This window comes from Pelophylax lessonae (genome assembly GCF_965119305.1).
Source record: "Pelophylax lessonae genome assembly, chromosome: 13".
NCBI lineage: Eukaryota > Metazoa > Chordata > Amphibia > Anura > Ranidae > Pelophylax > Pelophylax lessonae.
Window position 1 is genome coordinate 132,874,427 of NC_138780.1, and position 23,849 is coordinate 132,898,275.

The following is a 23,849-nucleotide window of genomic DNA, read 5'->3' on the forward strand; positions in this document are numbered from 1 at the left end:
CATTGTTGCCAACCACTATGCCTGATCCAACCCCTCTCTATCTGTGCTGGCGATCACTATCACAGGGGCCTAAAAGTCCAAGGCCAGGTTCACACCAGTGCCCTGTGGATGGGGTGCAGCGCAATTGAATCTGCATCTTACTCGCGGTTTTATGTGCCATTGACTTCTACTAGACTGCGCGTTTTCTGAAAGTGCATCAAAGATGCAGTATGCAGGACTTTGAAGCACTTCCATGAAAACAGAAAGTTTAAAAGAAGTCAATGTGAACGCACCTAAAACCACAGCAAATCCGCTCCAAGATAGGATTTTATGTAGTTTGGAGTTTACTCTTCTCACTTTTTGTTGTATTTTGAGACCCCATGTGAAGGAAAATATCCTTAAGGCCCCTTTCACACGATCGGACCAATTGGGTCAGCCTGTCCGATTTTCAGGCGGACCCGATTGGGCCACCCATTCTCCTCTATAGGGAGGGGGACGTCAGCAGACATGTGTCCGTTGGCACCCATCTGATCCGACAAGTTCCGCTAAAAACAGACAGATGGCGATACGTTCGCCATCCGTCCAGCGGGTCGGATGAAAACGGACATGCTGTTTTCATTCGATCGGCCATAAAAGAGAGCGGGACTCTGACAGGTTCGTCTCTGCACAGTGAGCAGAGACAGACCTGTCATCCACCTGCTCAGCAGGGATTAACAGAGAGATCCCCCGCTGAGCTAGGGGAGTCCGCTGAGCGGATCCGCACCGTGAAAAAGGAGCCGAAAAGAATGCAAACAGCAAAAAAAAAAAGTTTTTAAACAGTTTTAACTATGAATACTCAAGCTTTGCCTTTAGATATAGATATACTTTGAAGTAAAGCTTAAAAAATACAAAGTTGATTTTGAATTTTATTATATAACTGAACTAATGATTTCTCATCTGATGCATCATTGCTTGTATTACAAACCAATAATGCCAGATTATGTATTACCTGATCTGAAGCCCCTGGCTCATGAATCTTGCAGTATGGACCAGCTTTCCAGGCTTCTGTGTCACCACAATCGCAAAACCCCCCTCCCATTGAAGAATGCATCTGTAAGATTAATGGGAGAGGTTATACATTTCAAACACTTTTGGATTCATTGTTCTTTCACTTTACCCTACACCAACATCTCACTGGTATATGAGAATGATTCTAGAATGAAAAAAAAAAAAAAAATTTGTGTATAGCACAGCTCATACCTTGTAGCGATGATTCTTGTGAATGCTGTTCTGGAAGCAGTTAATGCAAAGCACACAGGTGGGATCCATTGCACAGTCCCTGCAATAAAAACAGTCTATCTTAACACAAATTTCTCTTTCTTAGGAATTCTAAAAATATAAAATGATAAACTGTATAGAACAGGGCTCTCCAATCTTTTCAAACAAAGGGCCAGGCCAGTTTACTGTCCCTCAGACTTTAGAGGGGCCGGAGGGTTGCCAGTGGGGGTAGAAAATGTCCCAGGCCCAGCATTATTGCGAATAAACACTGGCCCAGGGCTGGGGGTCAGTAGGAGGAGTAATGCCCCAACATTGGTATTAGTGGGAGGAATAGTGCCCCAAGGGCTGGGTAAAGGCTAGCAAAGGGCCACTGTTTGGAGACCACTGGTCTAAAACATTAAAGTGTATCCAAACCCAAGAACAGGAAATTAAATATATTGCAGCTTACTAGTCCTTATACGTGGTGGCTGCAATAGTTTTCTTATCTCAGTTATTTTATTCCCTTATTTTTACCTGCTGAACCTGCCAGTAACTTACTTCCTGCCCTGCCCTATAAAGGAGCAGAATTGTTACCCAGGGAAAGGAGGTAGGTTAGCACTAAAGAGCCCCTTCCTCTCTACTCCTCCTCATAACATAAGTGGCTGGTGTTTCTGCAGTTCAGAGACACAATTGGGAACAATGAGAACAGTCAGCACATACGTTTGCTAGATTTCTGGTAGGATCAACAGCAGTGGCGGCTGCTGCTCAAAATTTTGGGGGGGGGGGCGCAAAAAAAAAAAATATATAATAGGTATTGCTTTGCGGCAAAAAAACGATGTAAAAAATTGCGTGACTTAACAAACAATCATTAAGTTGGTTCAAGATTGACCAGCCTGTCCCCCATCAATGCACAGTGACCTGACCAGCATGTCCCCCATCAATGCACAGTGACCTGACCAGCATGTCCCCATTAATGCACAGTGACCCGACCAGCATGTCCCCCATCAATGCACAGTGACCCGACCAGCATGTCCCCATCAATGCACACTGACCTGACCAGCATGTCCCCATCAATGCACACTGACCTGACCAGCATGTCCCCATTCAATGCACACTGACCTGAGCAGCATGTCCCCATTAATGCACAGTGACCTGACCAGCATGTCCCCCATCAATGCACAGTGACCTGACCAGCATGTCCCCATTCAATGCACAGTGACCTGACAAGCATGTCCCCCATCAATGCACAGTGACCTGACCAGCATGTCCCCATTCAATGCACAGTGACCTGACCAACATGTCCCCATTCAATGCACAGTGACCTGACCAGCATGTCCCCATTCAATGCACAGTGACCTGACCAGCATGTCCCCATTAATGTATAGTGACCTGACCAGCATGTCCCCATTAATGTATAGTGACCTGACCAGCATGTCCCCATTCAATGCACAGTGACCTGACTAGCATGTCCCCATTAATGCACAGTGACCACCTGACCAGCATGTCCCGATCAATGCATAGTGACCACCTGACCAGCATGTCCCGATCAATGCATAGTGACCACCTGACCAGCATGTCCCCATTAATGCACAGTGACCTGACCAGCATGTCCCCCCATCTATGCACAGTGACCTGACCAGCATGTCCCCATTAATGCACAGTGACCACCTGACCACAGTCATGTCACACATGTCACAGTCATGTCACAGGTCAGGTCATGTCACAGGTCAGGTCACAGTCATGTCACAGGTCAGGTCACAGTCATGTCACAGGTCAGGTCACAGGTCAGGTCACAGGTCAGGTCACAGGTCAGGTCACAGGTCAGGTCACAGGTCAGGTCACAGGTCAGGTCACAGGTCAGGTCACAGGTCAGGTCACAGGTCAGGTCATGTCACAGGTCATGTCACAGGTCAGGTCATGTCACTTACCTGCTCTTGGGCTGGCTCACCTGACCGGACAGACTGCTGTGGGCTGCTGAAGACGGGAGATCGGATCTTCTCCCCTCCTCGATCGGATCTTGCAGAGCGGCGGCGGCTTCTCCCCTCCTCGCGACTCCTCTTCTGCGGCGGCGGGAAGCTGACCGGGCAGTGACGGTGAGTGACTGATGCATGCACCGGCACCGCCCCCAACGAGGTCAGCATGGATGTCCTGAATCATGATTGGTCCAGGCTGGAGTCTGGACCAATCATGATCCAAGACATCACAAAAGGGGGGTGGTGTAGCGCCGTACTCTGCGCTACAGTTACGCCCCAGAAGGCCGCCTCTCGGCGCCTCTGCGGGTGGAAAACCCCACCCCCCATAGGCATCAATGGAGCAGGCTCCAAAAGGGCGGTGGGTGTAGCGCAGTGCTCTGCGCTACAGTTACGCCCCAGAAGGCCGCCTCTCGGCGCCTCTGCGGGTGGAAAACCCCACCCCCCATAGGCACCAATGAGGCGGGCACCCCTTGTGGGCAAAAAAATTATTTAATTTATTTTTTAATCTTTTTTTTTTTCTTTTTCTTTTTTTTGGGGGGGGGGCGGCGCCCCCTATCAGCCGGCTGCCACTGATCAACAGATTACTTTATGGGAGATCTAAATCAGCAATGAATTTTTAAAAAAGGTTTTAAACTGAGCATAAAAATACACCTTCTTTCATTAAAATAGTTATCAGGCTGCTGGAAAGGAATTTGCAACCATCACTGCATACACCTATTCAGCACTTTTTTAGTTTGAGTAGATAACTGCTGTTGTCGTGTTCTTGGACAATATTCTTAAAATTGTCAACTCACAGACTGAGCTTACCTGCAAGAATAAGTGGTCTCCCCTCCTCTAAATACTAAACCACACAAGGGAGGTGTCTCGCTCTGACGTAACTTCTCCATAAATACATTCGGGTCCTCTCCAAACAGGTACCACTCCAAAGGGGTGAAGATACTGTCCTGTGCCAGCTTTTCTTGTCTTTCCACTTGTGGCTGCACATAGCTTGTGTATATGCGGGGGACATACTTGGCCAAATACTGATGAAAGGCTGAGGCAAAATCCACTGAACCATCCAAGTGCTATTAAAAAAAGAAAAACAAAAAAAACACCGTCTATAAGGATTAATAAAGTTTTAGAAGATTTAATAATATGACTGATGAAGACATAACGGCAGTGTAAATGTTTCCAATGGTACCAAGGTACTGTTCTTTAAACCAAATAATAAAAAGTCTGCATTTCCAACATGAACAATTTCTCAGGGGATGCAGTGAACATAAAACCCCCAGACCAGCAGAAATATATATTTATATTAATATATTATTTATTTTTAATATGTAGTTGGTGAAATCAATTCATATAACCCATTAGAAGTTTATTTCCTTTCTTTGCAGAAGAGCAACTAATGCAGCAGTAAAGTCTAAAGCATTTCTGGATCCAACTTCATATAAATAAGTATTTTAAAAAAAAAAAAAATTCCACACAATTTTCACCTAGGATTCTCACATTTTTTTGATTGAATACCATTTTAAAATGCGTAATTCCTAGGTAAAAAAAAAAAAAAAAAAGTTTATAAAACAGATCCAAATAATGTTTGAATGTTTACCCCCACCCCTCCCTCACCCAGTCTGCTGTACCACAGTAGAGCTTCGGAAACTTCTAGTAGCGCAACGTGAAAACTATGTGAAGTACTATATTATGCATACAGAACTGCAACCCCAATTCCAAAGAAGTTGGGATGCGTCGTAAAATCTACATAAAAAACAAAATGCAATGATTTGCAAATCTCAAAAACCCATATTTTATACACGAAAGACAATGCAAAAAAAAAAAAAAAAAAATGTTTAACTACTTGACCTCTGGAAGATTTACCCCCTTTATAACCACACCATTTTTTGCGATATGGCAATGCATTACTTTAACTGACAATTGTGCAATGCTATACCTAAAAAAAAAAATTATGTAATTTTCTTCCCACAAATAGAGCTTTTTGGTGGTATTTGTTCACCACTGTGTTTATTTTTTCCGCTATAAACAAAATAAATATTATTTACTTAACCTATCCAATAAAATTAAAATCAAATTTCTTCATAAATTTAGGCCAATAGGTATTCTGCTACAGGTGTTTGGTTTACGTGAACGTTAAAGCGTCTACAAACTATGTTATAGATTTATGGAAATTTCTTCTATACTAGTAATGGCAGCGATGAGCGACTTATAGGGGGGACTGCGATATTGCTGTGGACAATCGGAAACTGACATTTTGCAGGACAGCGACACACGCAGTTCATACCACATGCAGGCCAGTGCAGGTTTTTTTCTGCATCAAAAAGGAAAGTGGAAAGTGGGTTATATAGTTTCCAATGACATAGTTTACACCAGTGCAGTCAATTCCTTCCTGGGCTGCATCTGGAATACATCCAGTAAAGCCCAAAAAGCGTCAAATGCTTGTGCAGAAATGCATTCGGAACGATCTGGAGTGCGTTTTTTTTGGTGTGAACCAGCCTCAATTCAGTGATCAGTGCTAAAAATATGCACTGTCACTGCACTAATAACACTGACTGGGAAGGGGTAAAACATCTAGGGCGATCAAAGAGTTAACAGTGTGCCTAGCTAGTGTCTTTATGTACTTTATGTGCTACTTTTACTAGGGGAAGAGATGGATTTCATTTCCCTGCTTTGCAGGAATAAATAAATAAAAAAAAAAAGATCTGCCTTGTTTACAAAGCCTGTGTGTTTTACCGCCGACGATCAGCGGGTGCCAGTGGACATCCACCTGCAGATTGCCATTGGCTTCTGCTATAATTAAACACAACAGAAGCGGCCAGTGTGCAACCTAGGTGGAAGTGCAGAATCCGAAAGTGGTTAAATGTACCATTTTTCAATTTTTTTGAAAAAAAAAACAAAAAACAAAAACAAACAAACAAGGTCATTTTGAAATGGATGGCAGCAGCATGTCTCAAAAAAGTTGGGACAGGGCAACATAAAGCTGGCAGAGTAAGTGGTACTAACAAGGAAGAGCCAGAAAAATATTTTGGAACCAATTAGGTTACTTGGCAACACGTCAGTAACATGGATGGATAATAAAAGTGTATCTTAGAGAGTCAGTGTTTCTCAGAAGTAAAAGACGGCAAAGATTTACCAGTCTGTGAAAAGCTGGGTCTAAAAATTGTCAATTTCAGAATAATGTTCCTCAATGTAAAATTGCAAATTCTAATTGCAAATTGTAAAATTGCAAATTTAAAATTGTAAATTGCAAATTGTATATCATCATCTACAGCAGCTTCTCTCAACTGGGGTACTGCAGTAGGTATAAAAAAGCTGTCAGATGAGACAGATCTCCAGCCTAACTATACTTCAGCAAAGTTAATGCACTCGGCAAAATTAAAGCAAAGGGAGGGGGAATGTATGCTGTGCATAGTTAGTTAGATAGTTGCAGTGCAGCCCCTTGAACCCTGGGTATACTTTCAACCACGGCCACAGCATGTGAACGACCCCAGCTGTTGTCTCTGCAGCTTAAAAAGGTGTATGTTTTTTTTTTAATTTTCTCCCCAATCATACTTCCCTAGATAAATGCAGCATGGGTAGAGGTAGAGGAGATATCTGGGGTCTCACTGACCCCAGTCTCCATAAAGGAGGACCTGTCATGCCTTATTCCTATTACAAGGGCTGTTTAAATATCTAGCAAAAGGAAATAAAAGTGATATTATTATTATTATTAATAAATATTATTAATAAATATAAAAACATTTATTTATTTTTTACATAAAATCCATTTCTTTGATGTTCATTGACGGACAAAGCTCCTGATCTTCTTAACCATTGGGTTATACTGTCCCCTACAGAAGTAGGACACTAGGCAGAAAAAAAAAAAGTCTTGCTCCGCCTATGGGAAGTCCCAGAGGGTATACTCCCTCTCCCTGCTAGAGGTACTCAGTTTTGTTACAAGAAAGAAGAATTACAACTCCACAGAGGGGTGGGTGCTGTGTCCATCAATGAACATCAGAGATATGGATTTTACGGTAAAGTCAAAAATCTCACTTTCTCTTTCTTTCATTGACTGACCCAGCTCCTGATATTTGTTAACCATTTGGGACATCCCAAAAGCAGTGCTCAACCAAAACAACTGGAGCCTACCTGAAAAAAAGACAATACACCCTCAAAGAAGATCACAGAGTCAAAGAGTCAGGTCCTCTCAACAGCAGCCTGAAAAACCTTGCAGCCACAAGAAGCATCTGCAGAAGCCAACATATCCACTTTATAAAACCTTGTGAAAGTGTGTACAGACAACCAAGTGGCCGCCTTGCAAACCTGTGTCACCGACGCCCGATGACGGAAGGCCCAGGAGGCATTAAAGCGCCCTAGTAGAGTGGCAAGGGAAAGGAGGAACCTGACCCTTGATGGAATTGGCCTGAATCACTGTCTGATCCATCTGGAAAATGGTCACCGAAGAAGCAGACAATCCTTTACGAGGCCCATATGCGAGCACAAATAGAGAGTCTGACTTTCTGAAAGACTCTGTAGCTGCCAGGACCACATCCAAGGCAATTTCCTTCGGATGTTTTGGCCTGGAACACAGGGAAGCCAATACGTCTTCATTCAAATGAAAATCAGACAACCTTTGGAAGGAGCGACGAACAGGGGCGAAGAATTATCTCTGTGAATCAGCAGGTAAGATAACGCCGCCAGTTCCGACACGCAGAAGTGATAGCCTCCAAAGAGGCCACCTTCTGGGACAGCGTAAGCAGGGGAATCTCCCGAAGATTCTCATAGGGAGGCTTCTGGAGGGCCTGAATGCACCAAATTGAGGTCCCAAGGCGGCAACGGAGACGACACTGGAGGAAGGTCAAGGACAAGATCCCCCCGTTGAAGGAAGGTCAAGATCCAAGCCACGAGAAGGAGTGAGGATGAACCCCAAGGGACTCACACTATGCAATGTACGTCTTCCACGCATGATGGCAGATCTTCCTAGAAGTAGATTTCCTAGCTTTTAACAGTGTAGGAATCACTGACTCAGATAAACCCCTTTCCTGAAGCACCTGGCCTTCAACAGCCAAGCCGTCAAAGCCAGCAACTGTAAAGCAGGATGGAAGATCGGTCCTTGGGAGAGCAGATCCTCCCTGAAAGGAAGCTTCCAAGGAACGTTGGCGACCAGCCGCACTAGATCAGCGTACCAAGCCCGGCGAGGTCAGTCCGGAGCCACTAAGATGACCGGAATCCCTTCTGCCTTGATCCTACGTAGAAGTCTTGGCAGAAGCTTGAGAGGATGAAAGGCGTAAATCAGACAATACTGAACCCACTGGGCCACCAGCGCGTCTGTAGCATCTGCCAGAGGATCCCGTGACCGAGCCACAAAACTCTGCACTTTTCTGTAGAGCCGAGACACCAACAGATCCACCTCAGGGATGCCCCACCGGAGACACAACTGATAACACCTCCAGATGAAGGGACCACTCCCCTTGGTCCAACGCATGCCCACTGAGGTAATCCGCCTGCCAGTTTTCCACGGCGGAGAGGGCTGGAACGAACCGTTCTGCCCATTTTAGAATGCCGTCTACCTCCAGAGCCACCAGGACACTTTTTTGTGCCCCCTTGATGAGTGACATAACCGACGGCTGTGGCATTGTCCGATTGAATGCGCACTGGACAACCCTGAAGACAATCCATCCAATGGTCTAGGCAAAGTCTGATCTCTCTGAGTTTCAAGACATTGATCGGTAGTCTGGACTCTTCCAGTGTCCAGATCCCCTGAGCAGAATGCTTGCTGAGGACGACTGCCCAGCTGGACAGGCTGGCATCCATGGTGACCACTGTCCAATACAAGAGGAGGAAGGAATTGCACAGCCGAAGCACCGGAGAACGAAGCCACCATATCAGGCACTCCTCATTCCCCGACTCAGCTGGATCGGATTGTCCAGAGGCTGCGGAGTCTTGTGCCATTTAGCAAGAATCTCCCTATTCAGGGACCTCATATGGAACTGTGCAAACTTAACTGTCTCGAAGGTAGACACCATCAGGCCCAGCAACCGCATGCAACTCCGGAGGGATGACCATTTGACAGACAAGCAGGAGACGAATTACAGCCTGCAATTTCTGGGAGTTTGTCCAGAGGAAGGAGCACTCTGGCTACGGCACAATCCAGAGTCAGACCCAGATATAGTCCAGCTTTGTGGACGGAACCAGCATGGACAGAACCAGCGCAGACATCTGAAAACTCAGAATCCAGCCGAACTCCTGCAGAGTTTGTATTATGATCTCGAGATTTTCCACCAGAGCAGTAGGAGACTCCTCTCGCAGAAGGAGATCATCCAAGTAGTCCAGCACCACAATCCCCCATTGGCTTAACAAAGCTAGCACCGGAGTTAACACTTTTGTGAAGAACTGAGGAGCAGAGGCGAGACTAAAGGGTAAAACGACACAAACTGATAATGCTCCTCTCCCAAGGCAAAAGCAGAGAAAACGCTGGTGACTAACATACTGGAATGTGAAGGTAGGCATCCTTAATGTTGATAGAAGCAAGGCAATCCCCCTGACGCAGCGATGCCACCACCATGCGAATGGACTCTATTCGGAACTTCTGTGCCCGGACAAAACAGTTCAGTGTCTTGAGGTCCAGGATTGGATGCACTTGGCCATCCTTCCTAGAAACAGGTTTGAGTAAAAACCCTAAAAACATTCCGAAGTCGGAACTGGAAGAATCACCCCTTGAAGCGGTCTGGGGACAGGGGCAAGTTGGAAGGAATGATCGTTGCCGGGGAATAAGGGCAAACTCTAATATGTACCCAGACCGAATGACTTTGTGGACCCACTTGTCTTGTACCACGGAAGTCCATGGGTCCGGAAACCAGCGAAGGGTGCACCTTTATGCTGAAGGAGCCTTGTTCGTGGGTCAGGAGAACCCCGCTCTTGGTTTGCCAAACCAGGTTTGTTTGGATCCTCCAGAGGAGGCCCTGAAAGGCATCCAGCCCTTGTCAGTCAAACCAAGCGGAAAAAAACTTCTTTACGAGCCGAGACGGAAGGCTAACGTCTACGACAAGCTTCCTTGCCCTTAGTAGCCTGCGGAATAAAGGTGCTCTTCCCTCCTCCGTGAGACCTTTAATGATGTCATCCAGGGTAGCTCAAACAGGCGATCTCCTTGAAAGGGAAGATCAGTTAAGGCCTTTTTAGAAGTCTGGTCCACAGACCAGCATTTGAGCCAAAAGACACACCGAAGGACTACTAACGAAACAGAAAATCGCACCACTAGGGGAGCCGCACCCAAAGAGGCATCACAGATAAACTGCAGCACCTGGACTAGCTGGTCCACCAGCTAAGTAAAGGCAGGGGGGAGCCATTCTCACTCCAGGTCACAACGTAAAAGCCCACATGGTCAGAGTTTACGACAACAGGGCAATGGTGAATAACGGCCTCAGTGCCAAACCAGCCAGAGTGTACATATTGCAGGCCACAGCCTCCGCTTTCCTGTCAGCCGAATCCTTAAAGGCGGAGGACTTTTCAACCAGAATCATGGTTGCCTTGTGCAATCTGGAAACCGAAGGGTCCACCACCGGTGGAACAGTCCACGTCTTAATAAAAAGGGACACCTCGTAGGGGGTAACGCCTAGAAAAGCACTTAGGGACCTCAAGGGGACGCTTTGGTCGTCCCCACTCTTTAGCGACAATTCTGTCAAAATAGGCGGAGAAAGCCTAGCTTGTGAGTGCCAAAGGGAACCTGCGCTTCCATCGCAGCTGCGTCCTCCATCTTAATGGTCTCATGCACAGATACAATCAGTGCTTTTACCAGTGCCTTTTCGTGCGCAGTTGCAGATGTGGAGTAATCATCCTCACTACCAGAGGATTCCAGGCACATGGTTGCAGACCCAGCAGGATGATCCACGTCTGCGGCGGGCGAATCAGATTCAGGATCTGAGGAGACAGATGAGGCAGGGGAAGGTGGGGGTGCTTTTTACTAGTCCGTCACCTAAAAGCCACCTCCACCTGGGACACAAAGGACTCCAGCAACGTCGTCAGTATATCGATGGGTGGTTGGGACTCAGAGGGCCCCGCAGCCTCAGAGAGGGGATCAGGTGGGGGTATGTGCTCTAAAGACTGCATGAGTCACCAGGGGAACCCTACAAAACCGGTGTAAACACTGCAAGGGACACCCCCACTGCGCTGGCAGCACCACCCAGTCGCCCGGCACAGAGCTCCAAGCGATGCTCAGCAGAAAGGGGGAGAACCCTACCAGACTCACCACCCAGCAGAAACCGGCATCTGCAGCCACCAGGATAATCTGCGCTGCATGCACGGGAATCAGTAAAATGATCCAGAAGTCAGAACTAAGGGATGAGGAGGGACTCCTACCGCCAAAATCACCGCCCACAGGGCTCCACTGTCATTGCCACCGCTATTTTCAATGGCAAACCACTGCAAAATGGCCACCAGACTACACAAACATGGCTGCCGTGTATAGAAAACCACAGGCTACACGAAAATGGCGGCCCTGTGTGGCACCACAAAGCTTCCAGGGACCCAGGAGGGATCCCTAGGCTTCAGGGAGAGACTTGAGCAGGACCAGTGGGCCCTGGCAGGAGCCCTCACAAGGTACAACCCCCGCAGCCCCCATCGCCAGTATAGCGCCCATCCCAGGAGGTGGTTTAGACCACCCAATCAGCCCAAGCATAAGTGGAAGAGGGGGGGGGGGGGGTAGGATAGGAGACAGATGAAAGGGGGGTGCCTGACGGCAAGGAGGGGAACCTGGGGATCTGACCGTCCCAAGGAGGGGCTCACATTCACCCCAAAACCCTCTAGGGGGAGGGGGGGTAGGAACAGCTACTCACCATCCCAGGAGCCGGGCGGGCACCGCTTCAGACAGAAACCCTCTCCATCAAAATGGGGGCTGTCGGCCAGGAGGAACACTGCGACTCGGGCCAAGACCTGGTCGTATGCGACCTCGCGAGGCATTTAACTCTCAGGCCAGCCCTGTCCAGTGGGGCTATGACACAGCTGAACCTAGCGCGGAGCTGAGGTCTGCGCGCGCTCGCTGACCAGAATGGGGTGACCACTAGATCCTGATTATCCAGCCCGTCGCTCAGTCAAGCAGTTGATTGTAGATCTCCCAGGAAAAATCCAGGAGAAAAAAAAAATTCTATCTAAAGAAAAAATTTGCCAGGACCAGAGATCCCAGCAAGGAACTAGGTCCTTACTCCTGACTAAGCAGAAAAAAAAAACAAAAAAAAACGGAGTACTTATAGCAGAGGGATGGAACCCCTGGGACTGTCCATAGGCGTAGCCAGACTTTTTTTCTGCCTAGATTCCTACTCCTGTAGGGGGCAGTATAACTCATTGGTTAAGAATATCTGGAGCGGTGTCCATCAATGAACAAAAGAGAAAAAGTTTAAAGCGCCCCATTCCCTCGTGCTCCCAGAACGCATACAAAGGTTGCACCCACATATGTAAACTGTGTTCGCACCACATGTGAGGTATTGCCATGAACGTTAGAGCAAGAGCAATAATTTTAGCTTTATACCTCCTCTACTCTAAACTGCCAGCCTATGGAGATTTTGAGTACTGAAGTTTGGTGCCATTCCACGAGTGCACAAATTTACTGGGCTGATCTTCATCTTTTCTATTTTACCAAAAAATTGGGTTATAGATTGTTTTTTTTTTTGCATTATAAATGCATTAAAGTGTATTTTTACCCAAACTTTGAAAACAAATTGCAGTGCAAATACCGTGTGACATAAATTGCAACAAAAGATTTAATTCTCTAGAGTCCCTGTTAAAAAAAAAAAAAAAAAAAAAGTATATATAGAATAATAATAATAATAATAATAATAATAATAATAATAATAATAATGTTTGGGGGTTCTGAGTAATCTTCTAGAAAAAAAGATGATTTTTACATGTAGGAGAGAAAAGGCCAGGACTGGCATGGGCTGGAAATGGTTAAAAACAGGCATGATTCTGTGATAAGACATGGGCTCAGGAATACTTCCAAAAATCATCGTCTGAAACACAGTTCGCCCTGTCTTCCAAAATCGCAAGTTAAAGCTTTATTATGCCAAGAAGATGCCATATTAGAACATGATCCAGGAACATTGCTGCCTTCTCTATGCCAAAGACTCTCTCTAGGCCTCATTTAAAATGATCTGTAGCAAAGTGGAAAACTGTTCTGTGGTTAGATAAAACTAAATTTGAAATTCTTTTTTGGCAACCATGGGCACCACGTCATACGGACTAAAGAGGAGAGGAACCTAGCGGCTTGTTATCAGCGCTTGGTTCAAAGCCTGCATCTTTGATGGTATAGGGGTGCATTTGTTTGTATGGAATGGGCCGCTTACCTGGAAAGACATCAATGCTGAAAGATATCCAGGTTGTAGAGCAGCATATGCTCCCATCCAGACAATATCTTTCAGGGAAGGCCTTACATATTTCAGCAGGACAATGTTTAACTGCATACTGCATCTATGACAACAGCATGGCTCTTCATATTAGAGTCCAGGTGTTTAACTGGCCTGCCTACAGTCCAGACCTTTTAAAAATATTTGGTGCATCTTGAGACAAAAAAATACGACAGACAACCCAGGACTGTTTGGTAGCTAGAATACTATATCAGGCAAGAATGGGACAACAGTCCCCTCCCAAAAATCATACTCAGTGTGCACCTTAGGGAGATACAGAGCCAGCATGGAGTGAGCACGCAGGAGTAACCTCATAGCAAGTGGCTTACTATAGGGGCAATTGGCAGGGAGGGGGGGGGTGGAGCCTGGAGCGCCAGCAGGGGGACACAAGAAAAGGAGGATCAGGGCAGATTTGTGTAAAGCACTGCACAGAGCAGGCAAGCATGACATGTTTGTTATTTTAAAAAAATATAAAACCTTTACAATTACTGTATTATTTCTAGCCTACTCCTATTATTCTGAACGTGCGATCTTAAAGTTTGCAAACTTAATTAGGGAAGAATTCCACACATTTCCTTGAATACTGTGACATGTATTCACTATGTCCTGTAAATATATACTGCTGGGTCACACATTTTACAGAGCCCATCTTCCAAACTACAGAGGTGCTGAGCAAAGGAGGGAAAAGGGGGGGGGGGGGGAAGCCTTGCCAGCAGGCGGGGTCAAATGGGAGCCGTTCTCCCAGCGATCAGCCAGGGGAAGAGAGAGGGCAGTAAGAGGAGAGCCGCTGAAACATCACAAAGAGCGGGATTGCTCGCTGGGACAGCTTTGGTTTGAATCGCTGGGTGTTCCCGATGCACGCAGTCACACAAAGTCCTGCCTCCTGGATTGGCTCCCGCGATAGACAGAGCACTGGTCCAATGCCAGAATGTGCAATGTCTATCATAGGGCAGGAACTGATCCAGAAGGTAAGGACTTTGACTGGGAGCGCTGGGAACACCCAGCGATTCAAATCAAAGCTGTCATAACAGGCGATCCCCACTCTGTATGATAATCTGGCTGCTCTCCTCTTCCTGCCCTCTCTCACCCCACACTGAGGAGGGTGTGCTGATGGGCACTGATGAGGCTGCATTGATGGGGACTGATGAGGCTGCATTGATGGGCACTGATGAGGCTGCACTGATGAGGCTGCACTGATGGGCACTAATGAGGCTGCACTGATGCTGCATTGATGGGCACTAATGAGGCTGCACTGATGCTGCATTGATGGGCACTAATGAGGCTGCACTAATGGGGCCGTACTGATGATGCTGCATTGATGGGCACTGATAAAGCTGTTATTTTTCTAAGTTAATTATGCATAAAACATTTAACTGTGTAATTTCATAAGATAATAGAGGAGGGCGTGTTTAGGACGGAATTAGGGGCAGAGCAGGGTAGGGGTTGGGTGGGGCAACTGGTGGCCAGTAACCCTTAAGGCCTGGCTAGTAGCTCAGGACTTGAAATTTTAAGCCCTGCAGTAGATGATAGTGTGGAGTGTTTTCAAAGGGAAAAGAGAAGAAAGCTAGCGTAGCATCTTCAACTCAACTGATCAGCTGCAATATTCATTTATGTTTTTCAATTTAGATCTGCTTTAAATGAAGAACACAGGATATACTGAGTAGTTGAAGAGAATTATAAGAATTTTGTTTACTTTAATGCTCTTGTGGTATTTTAGAAGTTATGTACTAGCAAAAAAAAAAGTTGGTACACAATGTTTTTGTGGGGAGGAGGGGGATAAAGCTTTTAGTGAGAGCCCTGTGTCTCTTGGCTGCACTCCATGTAATATGCATTCTCACGCTCTTTACTGGAATATACTCAGGCATGATTAACTTACACAGAACTCTACAGCAAAGTTCTATTTAAAAAAGACTGTGCTTGTGATATAGGAAGGGCATTGTAAAGAGAAGGTTTTGTTCAGTCTATTCTTTCCGGACTCCCCCCCCCCCCCTTTTGTTGTAAAGTCAGATGGCAGATAGAAGCTGTTAAGCCCAAGGGAAAAACTATTCCTGCACACATAACAAAATGCATCGTGAGCTCAGGCGGGACCCATTGGGGGTATTTACTAAAACTAGTGCACGCAGAATCTGGTGTCATATCCATGTCAATCATAGTAACCGGTCAGCTTCTAGGTTTTAGGCCCTTTTCACACGGAGCGGATCAGTCAGAGCGGAATCCGCCTGCTCTCTTTACTGATCCCCGCTGAGCAGGCAGATGGCAGGACAAGGACAGAGCGCGCTCTCCGCTATGGGACGGTCGGATGGAAAAGGACTGCATGTCTGTTTTGATCCGACCAGCTGAAAGGATAGCGAATGTATCGGCATGTGTCTTGTTTTCAGTGGATTTTGTTGGATCAGTTGTCCGGCAGGTACATGTAGACACATGTCCACTGACATCCACCACCCCATAGAGGACAATGGGTGGCCTATCACTTCAAGCCCCTCTTCATCAGGTGTCCCCATGGAAACTGGCTTTCCATGGGGGGCACGCATCCAGGCTCATTCCCGAGTCCAGCTGCTGCATCTATTAACACAGACATAGGGGCTCGGCCCCGCCCTCTGCTCCAAGGTTACAGCTTTTGATCGACAGCACTGGGAACCAATGGCTCCTGCTGCTATCAATCTGTCCAACCTGGAGGTTTACGCTACATGCCAGGTGTGTGCTGTCACAAATACATATTTTCTTCTTTTGTCATGCTGACATAAAAAAAAATATCCAATGTCGATATAAAAAAAAAAAAAAAAAGAAGGAAGAAGAAGAAAGAGAAAGAAAGAGGTTTTATTTATTTAAATTTTTTTTCTCCGCTTTCTGGTTCCCCTGAAGGCACTATTGTTTACGGAGTTGAGAACGCAATAGGGGCCACTCACATGAGTATCTGGACATCAGGCTATTAAATAATAAGTTCTATGGTGGATCTCCACCTCTATGCAGAAGTGAGAATATTTAGGAGCATACACAATAAGATCAATTGTTGGGTTTATATTTGGGTGTACGTAGGCCCTTTTTGTTCCTATACTGAAAAGGATTCTGCTTGGTATTTATTTTTTGGGTATATCTAGACCAGAATTATTGAACATTTACTGTTGCATCTATTCTGGGCCCCTTCTCACTGTGGTTGTTCCTTTTATGCCTCCCTACTTGTACTGTATTTTTGCTAGTATTGGGTGGGTTGGGGGTGTTTTTTTTTTGCTTTTCTCTCAGATTCTTATACTCTGGACACATCTTTGTACTTGTATGAATTGTCTGCGTTGTGGTGGAACTGTATATAAATATTTCTTTTGATTTATTGATCAAGATTGTTATGTAACATATTTGTTGTCTTTGAAGAAGTAGTCCTGAAGAAGCAGATTACCTGTGAAACATATAGACTCAACAAAGCACACAAGTTACATATGAGATCTGGTATTTTTAAGCATTTGATATCCAAGATGTACAATCTATCATGTTTTAACTCATTGCAATAAAACCATGTAGATTTAAAGCACACGTTTTTGAAGGCGAAATATCTCTAGATTATCCTTGAACACCCACTTTTTTTTTTTTGCTTCCAAATAGTAGTTTATTGATTTTGTTGGGTTGATGACTTTTATAAGATATTTTAGGTATAACATACATAATCCCCACATTATTGACTACTTTTGGGGGTAAGTCTAACCAGCCATGCACCCTTGTTTCTGCACCTGTCATAACAAGCCCAAGGCAAACTGACATTACATAAAAATGCTATAGACTTCCTTTAAGCAATAAATATGAAAATGAAAACAGAAAGTGCTGCATCCAAAACAGCAGAAATAAATAGACTTGAAGGGACACTGATTTTATCAGCAGCTACCTTATATGTCTAAGGGTCCTTTAACACTGTCTGCTCCATCGGCAGACTCAGTTTTTCTCAGCGGGGATCGATCCCCCAATCCCCGCTGAACAGGAGGATGACAGCTCAGTCTCCGCTGTCCTCTATGGGGGAATCAGATGAGAAGGGACCGCCTGTCTGTTCTCCTCCGATCCGCCAGGGTTTCCACCCGTCCGGGTTTGATGGACAGGATCAGATCAGATGGCAGCGGGTTTCAGCAGACTTGTCTCCGCTGACATCCGCTGCCTCATAGGAATGCATGGAGGACCCAATCAGGTCTGCCTGAAAAACTGACAGGCGGATCTGATTGGACCGTATGTGTGAAAGGGGCCAAACTGTGTGCTAAAAAATATAGTGTAAACAAGAAAGGGCAAAAAAAAAAAAAACACAACTATGAACAACATGTGACAATAAAAACAAATCACATGAGCCAGTTTAAATACAATTATATAAAAACTGAAAGCACCCAATAGTGTCCATTCCTGAAAAAAAAATTCAAATAAATGTGTAAGGCTTGGTTCACACCTATGAGTTTTTGGTGCTTTTTGCAGAAAACACACTACAGTTCATTTAACATGATTTCCTATGGAACACATTTACATCGATGCTTTTTTAGCCACTGCATTTTTGGAAAGGGTCAGGGACTTTTTTATATGCAAAACTGTGCTTTGTTTGCTTCAACGGAAAAGATGAAGAGCATGTATTGCATTTTTGCTGCAATTTGCATTATTTTTTTCTGATCAACAACAAATTGCCCAAAAAAAAAAAAAAAAGAAGAACAAAACTATCAAAAGCAAACTGCATAGGTGTGAACTGAGCCTTGGGCCCCTTTCACAGTTTTTTCAGGTGGACCTGATCGGATGGCTCCATGCACCCCTATGGGGCAGTGGATGTCAGCGATGACATGTCCGCTGACGCCCACGGCTCTCCAATCCGATGTGGTTAGTGAAATCCAGACGGATGGAAACTATCTTTCCATCCATCTGGAGGATTGGATGAAAACAGACAGGCGGTCCGTTTTCATCCGATCTCCCATAGAGGAAAGCGGGGATGTGACAGCTCCGTCTCTGGCGGATTGATCCACGCTGAGAAAAACAGAGTCCGCTGGGCAGAAAGCCCGTGTGAAAGGACCCCGAATGATAGAAATTGCAAGAGTCCATACAAATGATCCAATCGACATGAAAAATTTTAAATGGTGAGAAGGATCCTCAGCACAACCCTTTGGACAGTTTAGGGTGTTTTCACACTAGCACTTTTGGTGCGCACCCGGGTTCGATTGACGTCAGAATTCGGTTCTTTTTGATGTCAACACTGTCTTTGAACTCGGGTGCGCACCTGCGAACCATACCCGAGTCCACTTAAAAAGGGTGGTCTGGGGTACGGCTCATGTGAACTCCAATACGGTTCGCTTCTGATGAGAACACAATCGTACCAAAGCAAGCAATTCTATCCATTTTGGCACCTTCTCGTTTACAGCGGTTGCCAAGCAACATGAGAACGAGCCGGCTGCAGCTTGATGACACAAGTGTACCGCGGTTTGGATACAAAAATGAAATGTGAACACAGTCCATCGAGGGCAGGGGGAGCAATCAAACTTGGGTTCGGACAAGGCAATCGCACCTAGTGTGAAAACACCCTTAAATCACCAGAATCACAGAAGTATACTGCTCTTAATCAATCCAGAAGGTGTTCCTCCACTCCTCTGAACCCACTAGGCTCGACGAATGTAATCAGCAACAGGCTATATGAGTAATATTCCTTCAATTCTCTAGACCCACAAAGCTCCAATCATGGGATAAAAGGGGAAAACACAGAAAGGAACTCCTTGTGTAAAATTGCTAAAAATCTTTATTGAATTAAAACTATAGAAATGCACTCACATTGTAAAGTGCCCTGAATTGTCGGCACAAACATTAGCAGCCTAATACTGGAAGGGAATCACAGCAGCTCCACCCATCATTTGAGCCTATCGGTGTTCCATGAAGCACTCACAGATTACAAAGGCACCAAAAATGCCGTCAGAGCCGTTCGTATCCACCTCTCCACTTTAATGCATTTTTCAACAAAATTAAAAAAATATATATTTTTAATAAATAATAATACATAGTGCCTAAGGTCAGTAGGGGTAAGTAAAGTGTCTCATGTTTGGTGTTAGTAGGAGGAACTATGTCCATTCATTTATTTTAGTTTAAAGCGGAATTCCAGTCATTTTTTTGGACTTATTAAAAGTCAGCAGATAAAGTGTAGCTGCTGACTTTAAACAAACACACACGCACCTGTCCCATCAGCCAGGTGCGCACTGCACCTCCTGAATGGTCAGGCAATCTTCTGGGACCTGTGACATGTCTCAGAAGATTGCCGGGAGGGACAGGGAGAGGAGAACTTTCACTCGGATCACCTAGGCGATCTGAGCAGAAGTGGGAGCAGATACCTGTCAAAACTAGAAACCCCCTACCCCACCCCAAAAAATGATTTGCCAAATGTGGCATAGGAGGAGGGGGGGGTGTCGTGCTTAAAGTGGAACATCCTCTTTTGGGTGGAGCTCTGCTTTAAAGGAATTATGCCCCATTGTTTGTGTCAATGGAAGAAAGTGTCCCATTGTTAGTATGAGTGAAGGGAATAGTGCCCCAGGTGCCAACTAATAGAAAGCAAAGGGGAGCAGTTTGGCAACCACTTGTCTAGATCAGGGGTCTTCAAACTTTCTAATCAAAGGGACAGTTTACACTCGTTGATATGTTTTGGGAGCTGGACTGTTGCCAGTGGGAGTAGAAAATGCCCCAGCGTTAGTGGGAATAGACCATGTCCCAGGCCATATCAGTGGGATTAAAAATAAAATACATAAGAGCTGTGTCCAGTAGTGGGAGGAATGGTGCCCCGTCATTGGCGTCAGTGGGAGGAATGGTTCCCCCGTCATTGGCGTCAGTGGGAGGAATGGTTCCCCCGTCATTGGCGTCAGTGGGAGGAATGGTTCCCCCGTCATTGGCGTCAGTGGGAGGAATGGTTCCCCCGTCATTGGCGTCAGTGGGAGGAATGGTTCCCCCGTCATTGGCGTCAGTGGGAGGAATGGTTCCCCCGTCATTGGCGTCAGTGGGAGGAATGGTTCCCCCGTCATTGGCGTCGGTGGGAGGAATGGTCCCCCCGTCATTGGCGTCGGTGGGAGGAATGGTTCCCCCGTCATTGGCGTCGGTGGGAGGAATGGTTCCCCCGTCATTGGCGTCAGTGGGAGAAATGGTTCCCCCGTCATTGGCGTCAGTGGGAGGAATGGTTCCCCCGTCATTGGCGTCAGTGGGAGGAATGGTTCCCCTGTCATTGGCGTCAGTGGGAGGAATGGAGCCCCTTTTTTAGGGTCAGTGGAAGGATTGGTGCCTCATCAAAGGTGTCAATGGAAGGAATCGTGCCTTATATCAGTGTGAAGAACAATGGCTCAAGGGTCAGATAAAGGCAAGCAAAGGGCCACACTTTAGAGATTAAAATAAATTGTGAAAAAGGTGCGCAAACAAAAAAGATGGGGTTATCAGCTGCTACTGAAACTCCAACCTGGGTGGAGTGATGTGAAATGGAAAAAGAATAAGGTGAGCTTGATATGAAGCGTGTACTAACTAAAGTATACTGTAAAGATGTGTAAATATCCACAAAAATAAAACACAAATAACCAGATGTGACATGTACAATTACATAAATAAAAAGTCTCTTGTGAAAAAGGGAGAGCGGCAAATGCAAGACCCCCAAATAAAGTCCCAAAAACTGGTGCAGATAAATATTCTTAGTGCTGAAGTGCTCATAAACCAAGGCGCAGATGCTCAATACACAGATCTCTCATATCACCAAAATATGAAGGAGGAAGAGGTACCCTTACCAACTGACAGTTTGAACATGCATGAAAGATGTCATGAACCCATGGGATACAGCAAGGAATCTTCAGACCAAAATCCTTCTCCCAGTGCAAGAAATGTAAATGGACTCTTACCAGATGTCACATGAACAATCGCTTGGATGAAGGGTTAAAGATGGACAACTAGAATCCCCCGCTGTCCAGGAATTGGTGTTCCTTAAATGATCCTGCCTCTTTATATTGAGCATAGGGACCTCTTCCTTAGAATAGCCTCCCAAAGGTGCCCGCAGGATAGCTCCCCATATGACAAGAAAATATAAGCAGGCAATAGTGCATTATCTTTTTGATAAGGAATTTATTAAAAGGAATCACACTTACATGAATGTAAAAAATTTGGACAGGTGACAGATGTTTGCGGCCGCTCTGCAGCACGGTCCGCAAGTAGTGATAGCGCGGCTTCTCCACCCGACGCATTTCCTCTTACGAAGGCGTCCACTGGGATTGGAGTGTGAGACACATCCCTGGAAGAAGCTGCGTGGGTATGCAGCGTAACGCGTAGGATAGCCAAACCGGAAGTGACGTATCGGCAAAGGAATGTTTGTTATGCTAGAAACAAGACGCAATGCAATGTGAGTGTTACTCTTACCTTTTTTAATAAAACTTATGGGACGTACTTCACCATGTTTGGCCCAATTTGATGTTTTTTTTGGAGATATAAAGAACCGCATATATCCCCTGGAATATAGCTGGTTATACAAGGGAGATATAACTGAGGATTCATAATGGTACATATATGCCAGTAAGGAGGAAGGAACAGCATACCGAGGCATACAACTTAAGGCTCTTTTAAAAGAGCATTGAGGTGAGCGCTTAGGACACCTATTGGGCACCGCATGAAAGAGCACCTGCATGCCAAATTTGGATAAAGAAGATTCTGTTGATCACTATATATTTATATAATTATTTAAGGACACTTCAGCACTTTACTTGTTATCACCTATTTAAAGCACATTATAAAATTTTGTAATAGTCACGGATTATATATATATATATGTTGTCACTATATATTGTATTGATATAGTTGGTTTTACTAAGAGCAATTTGAGTTTAGTCTATTTTATCACCTATTATATTAATTGAAGGATTTATATCGGATTGTATTTATTTTGCACATTGAGACACATAATTTATTAATATTGTATTTAAGAAGCACTAAGGCACTTTTTCACATATGTATATAATTTGACCTATGTTGTATTAAGCACTTTAAAGCGCGGTACTCCCCCCAACTATATGTCCATCTTTAACCCTTCATCCAAGCGATTGTTCATGTGACATGTGGTAAGAGTCCATTTACATTTCTTGCACTGGGTGAAGGATTTTGGTCTGAAGATGCCTTGCTGTATCCCATGGGTTCATGACATCTTTCATGCATGCTCAAACTGTCAGTTGGTAAGGGTACCTCTTCCTCCTTCATATTTTGGTGATATGAGAGATCTGTGTATTCAGCATCTGCGCCTTGGTTTATGAGCACTTCAACACTAAGAATATTTATCTGCACCAGTTTTTGGGAGTCTTGCATTTGCCACTCTCCCTTTTTCACAAGAGACTTTTTATTTATGTCACTGTACATGTCACATCTGGTTATTTGTGTTTATTTTTGTGGATATTTACACATCTTTAGAGTGTACTTTAGTTAGTACACACTTCATATCAAGCACACCTTACACTTTAGAGATTGCTGGTCTAGATAAATAGAGGAAAAGAAATTCTAGAGAAAAGCCTACAAATATTGATTTCTTTCAGCATGCTCTACTATTCGGTATTAATGGAAGGTGTACATTGCCTGTAAAATACAGCATGCCTTTCTCACAGCACTGCAGCAACACAGCCTCACATAAAAGTTTATTTTTCCTTCATTCCACAGAAAATACAAAGACAAATACAGTAAAATGTCGCTATCAAATGCTCCCTTCACTTGACTAGTAAAGTAGTTTGATACGTTTTGTAAACATGACACATTTAGTATCTTTACACTATCAGGAACCACAAAAACATGGACAGATACAGAGATGAACAAGAGCAAAATTAGAAGTTTAATTATCTTCCATCTGGCTGCGACATGCACGTTGTCAGACGTTAAACAGAGTACGTGTGCTACAAAACAAGCACCAGAAACTCTACCAGGTGTATGTAGATTTAGCCATCTGTTTCCCTGCTCTGTGTCACAATGGTTATAGCGTTTTAAATGTAGGCACCAGATACTGCTTTGTACTAAGCCCCCCTGACTGGTAATGTACCAGTCAAGTTTGTATTACACATTTCAGACTTCAGACCTCAGGAAAATACAACAACAAGAGAACAAAAAGATCGAAAAATACAAGATATGAAAAAAAAAAAAAAAAAAACACACACACACCCCAACAGCACCACTGTACAATGGCTGCTCCTATACAAAAAAGGAAAGAAGGTCTTGGGTGAGGCCTTCCAAAAACACTTTTTTCCAATTTTTTTTTTTTGGTTCTGAAGTAAGAAGAGTTCTGATTAAATGCCTGTATGCATGAGCAGACATCATC

General features: G+C 44.9%; 1 protein-coding gene across 1 annotated transcript in view; it reads right to left on the reverse strand.

The window, feature by feature from the left end:
* Positions 1-23,849, reverse strand: part of UBR1 (ubiquitin protein ligase E3 component n-recognin 1) — a 234,394-nt gene that overhangs the window by 194,221 nt on the left and 16,324 nt on the right. The window contains exons 2-4 of the mRNA XM_082275496.1: positions 3,996-4,252; positions 1,219-1,297; positions 968-1,069 (exon numbers count right to left, since the gene is read on the reverse strand). Of these exons, the coding sequence (XP_082131622.1) occupies positions 968-1,069; positions 1,219-1,297; positions 3,996-4,252 (438 nt within the window). The remainder of the gene's footprint in view (positions 1-967; positions 1,070-1,218; positions 1,298-3,995; positions 4,253-23,849) is intronic.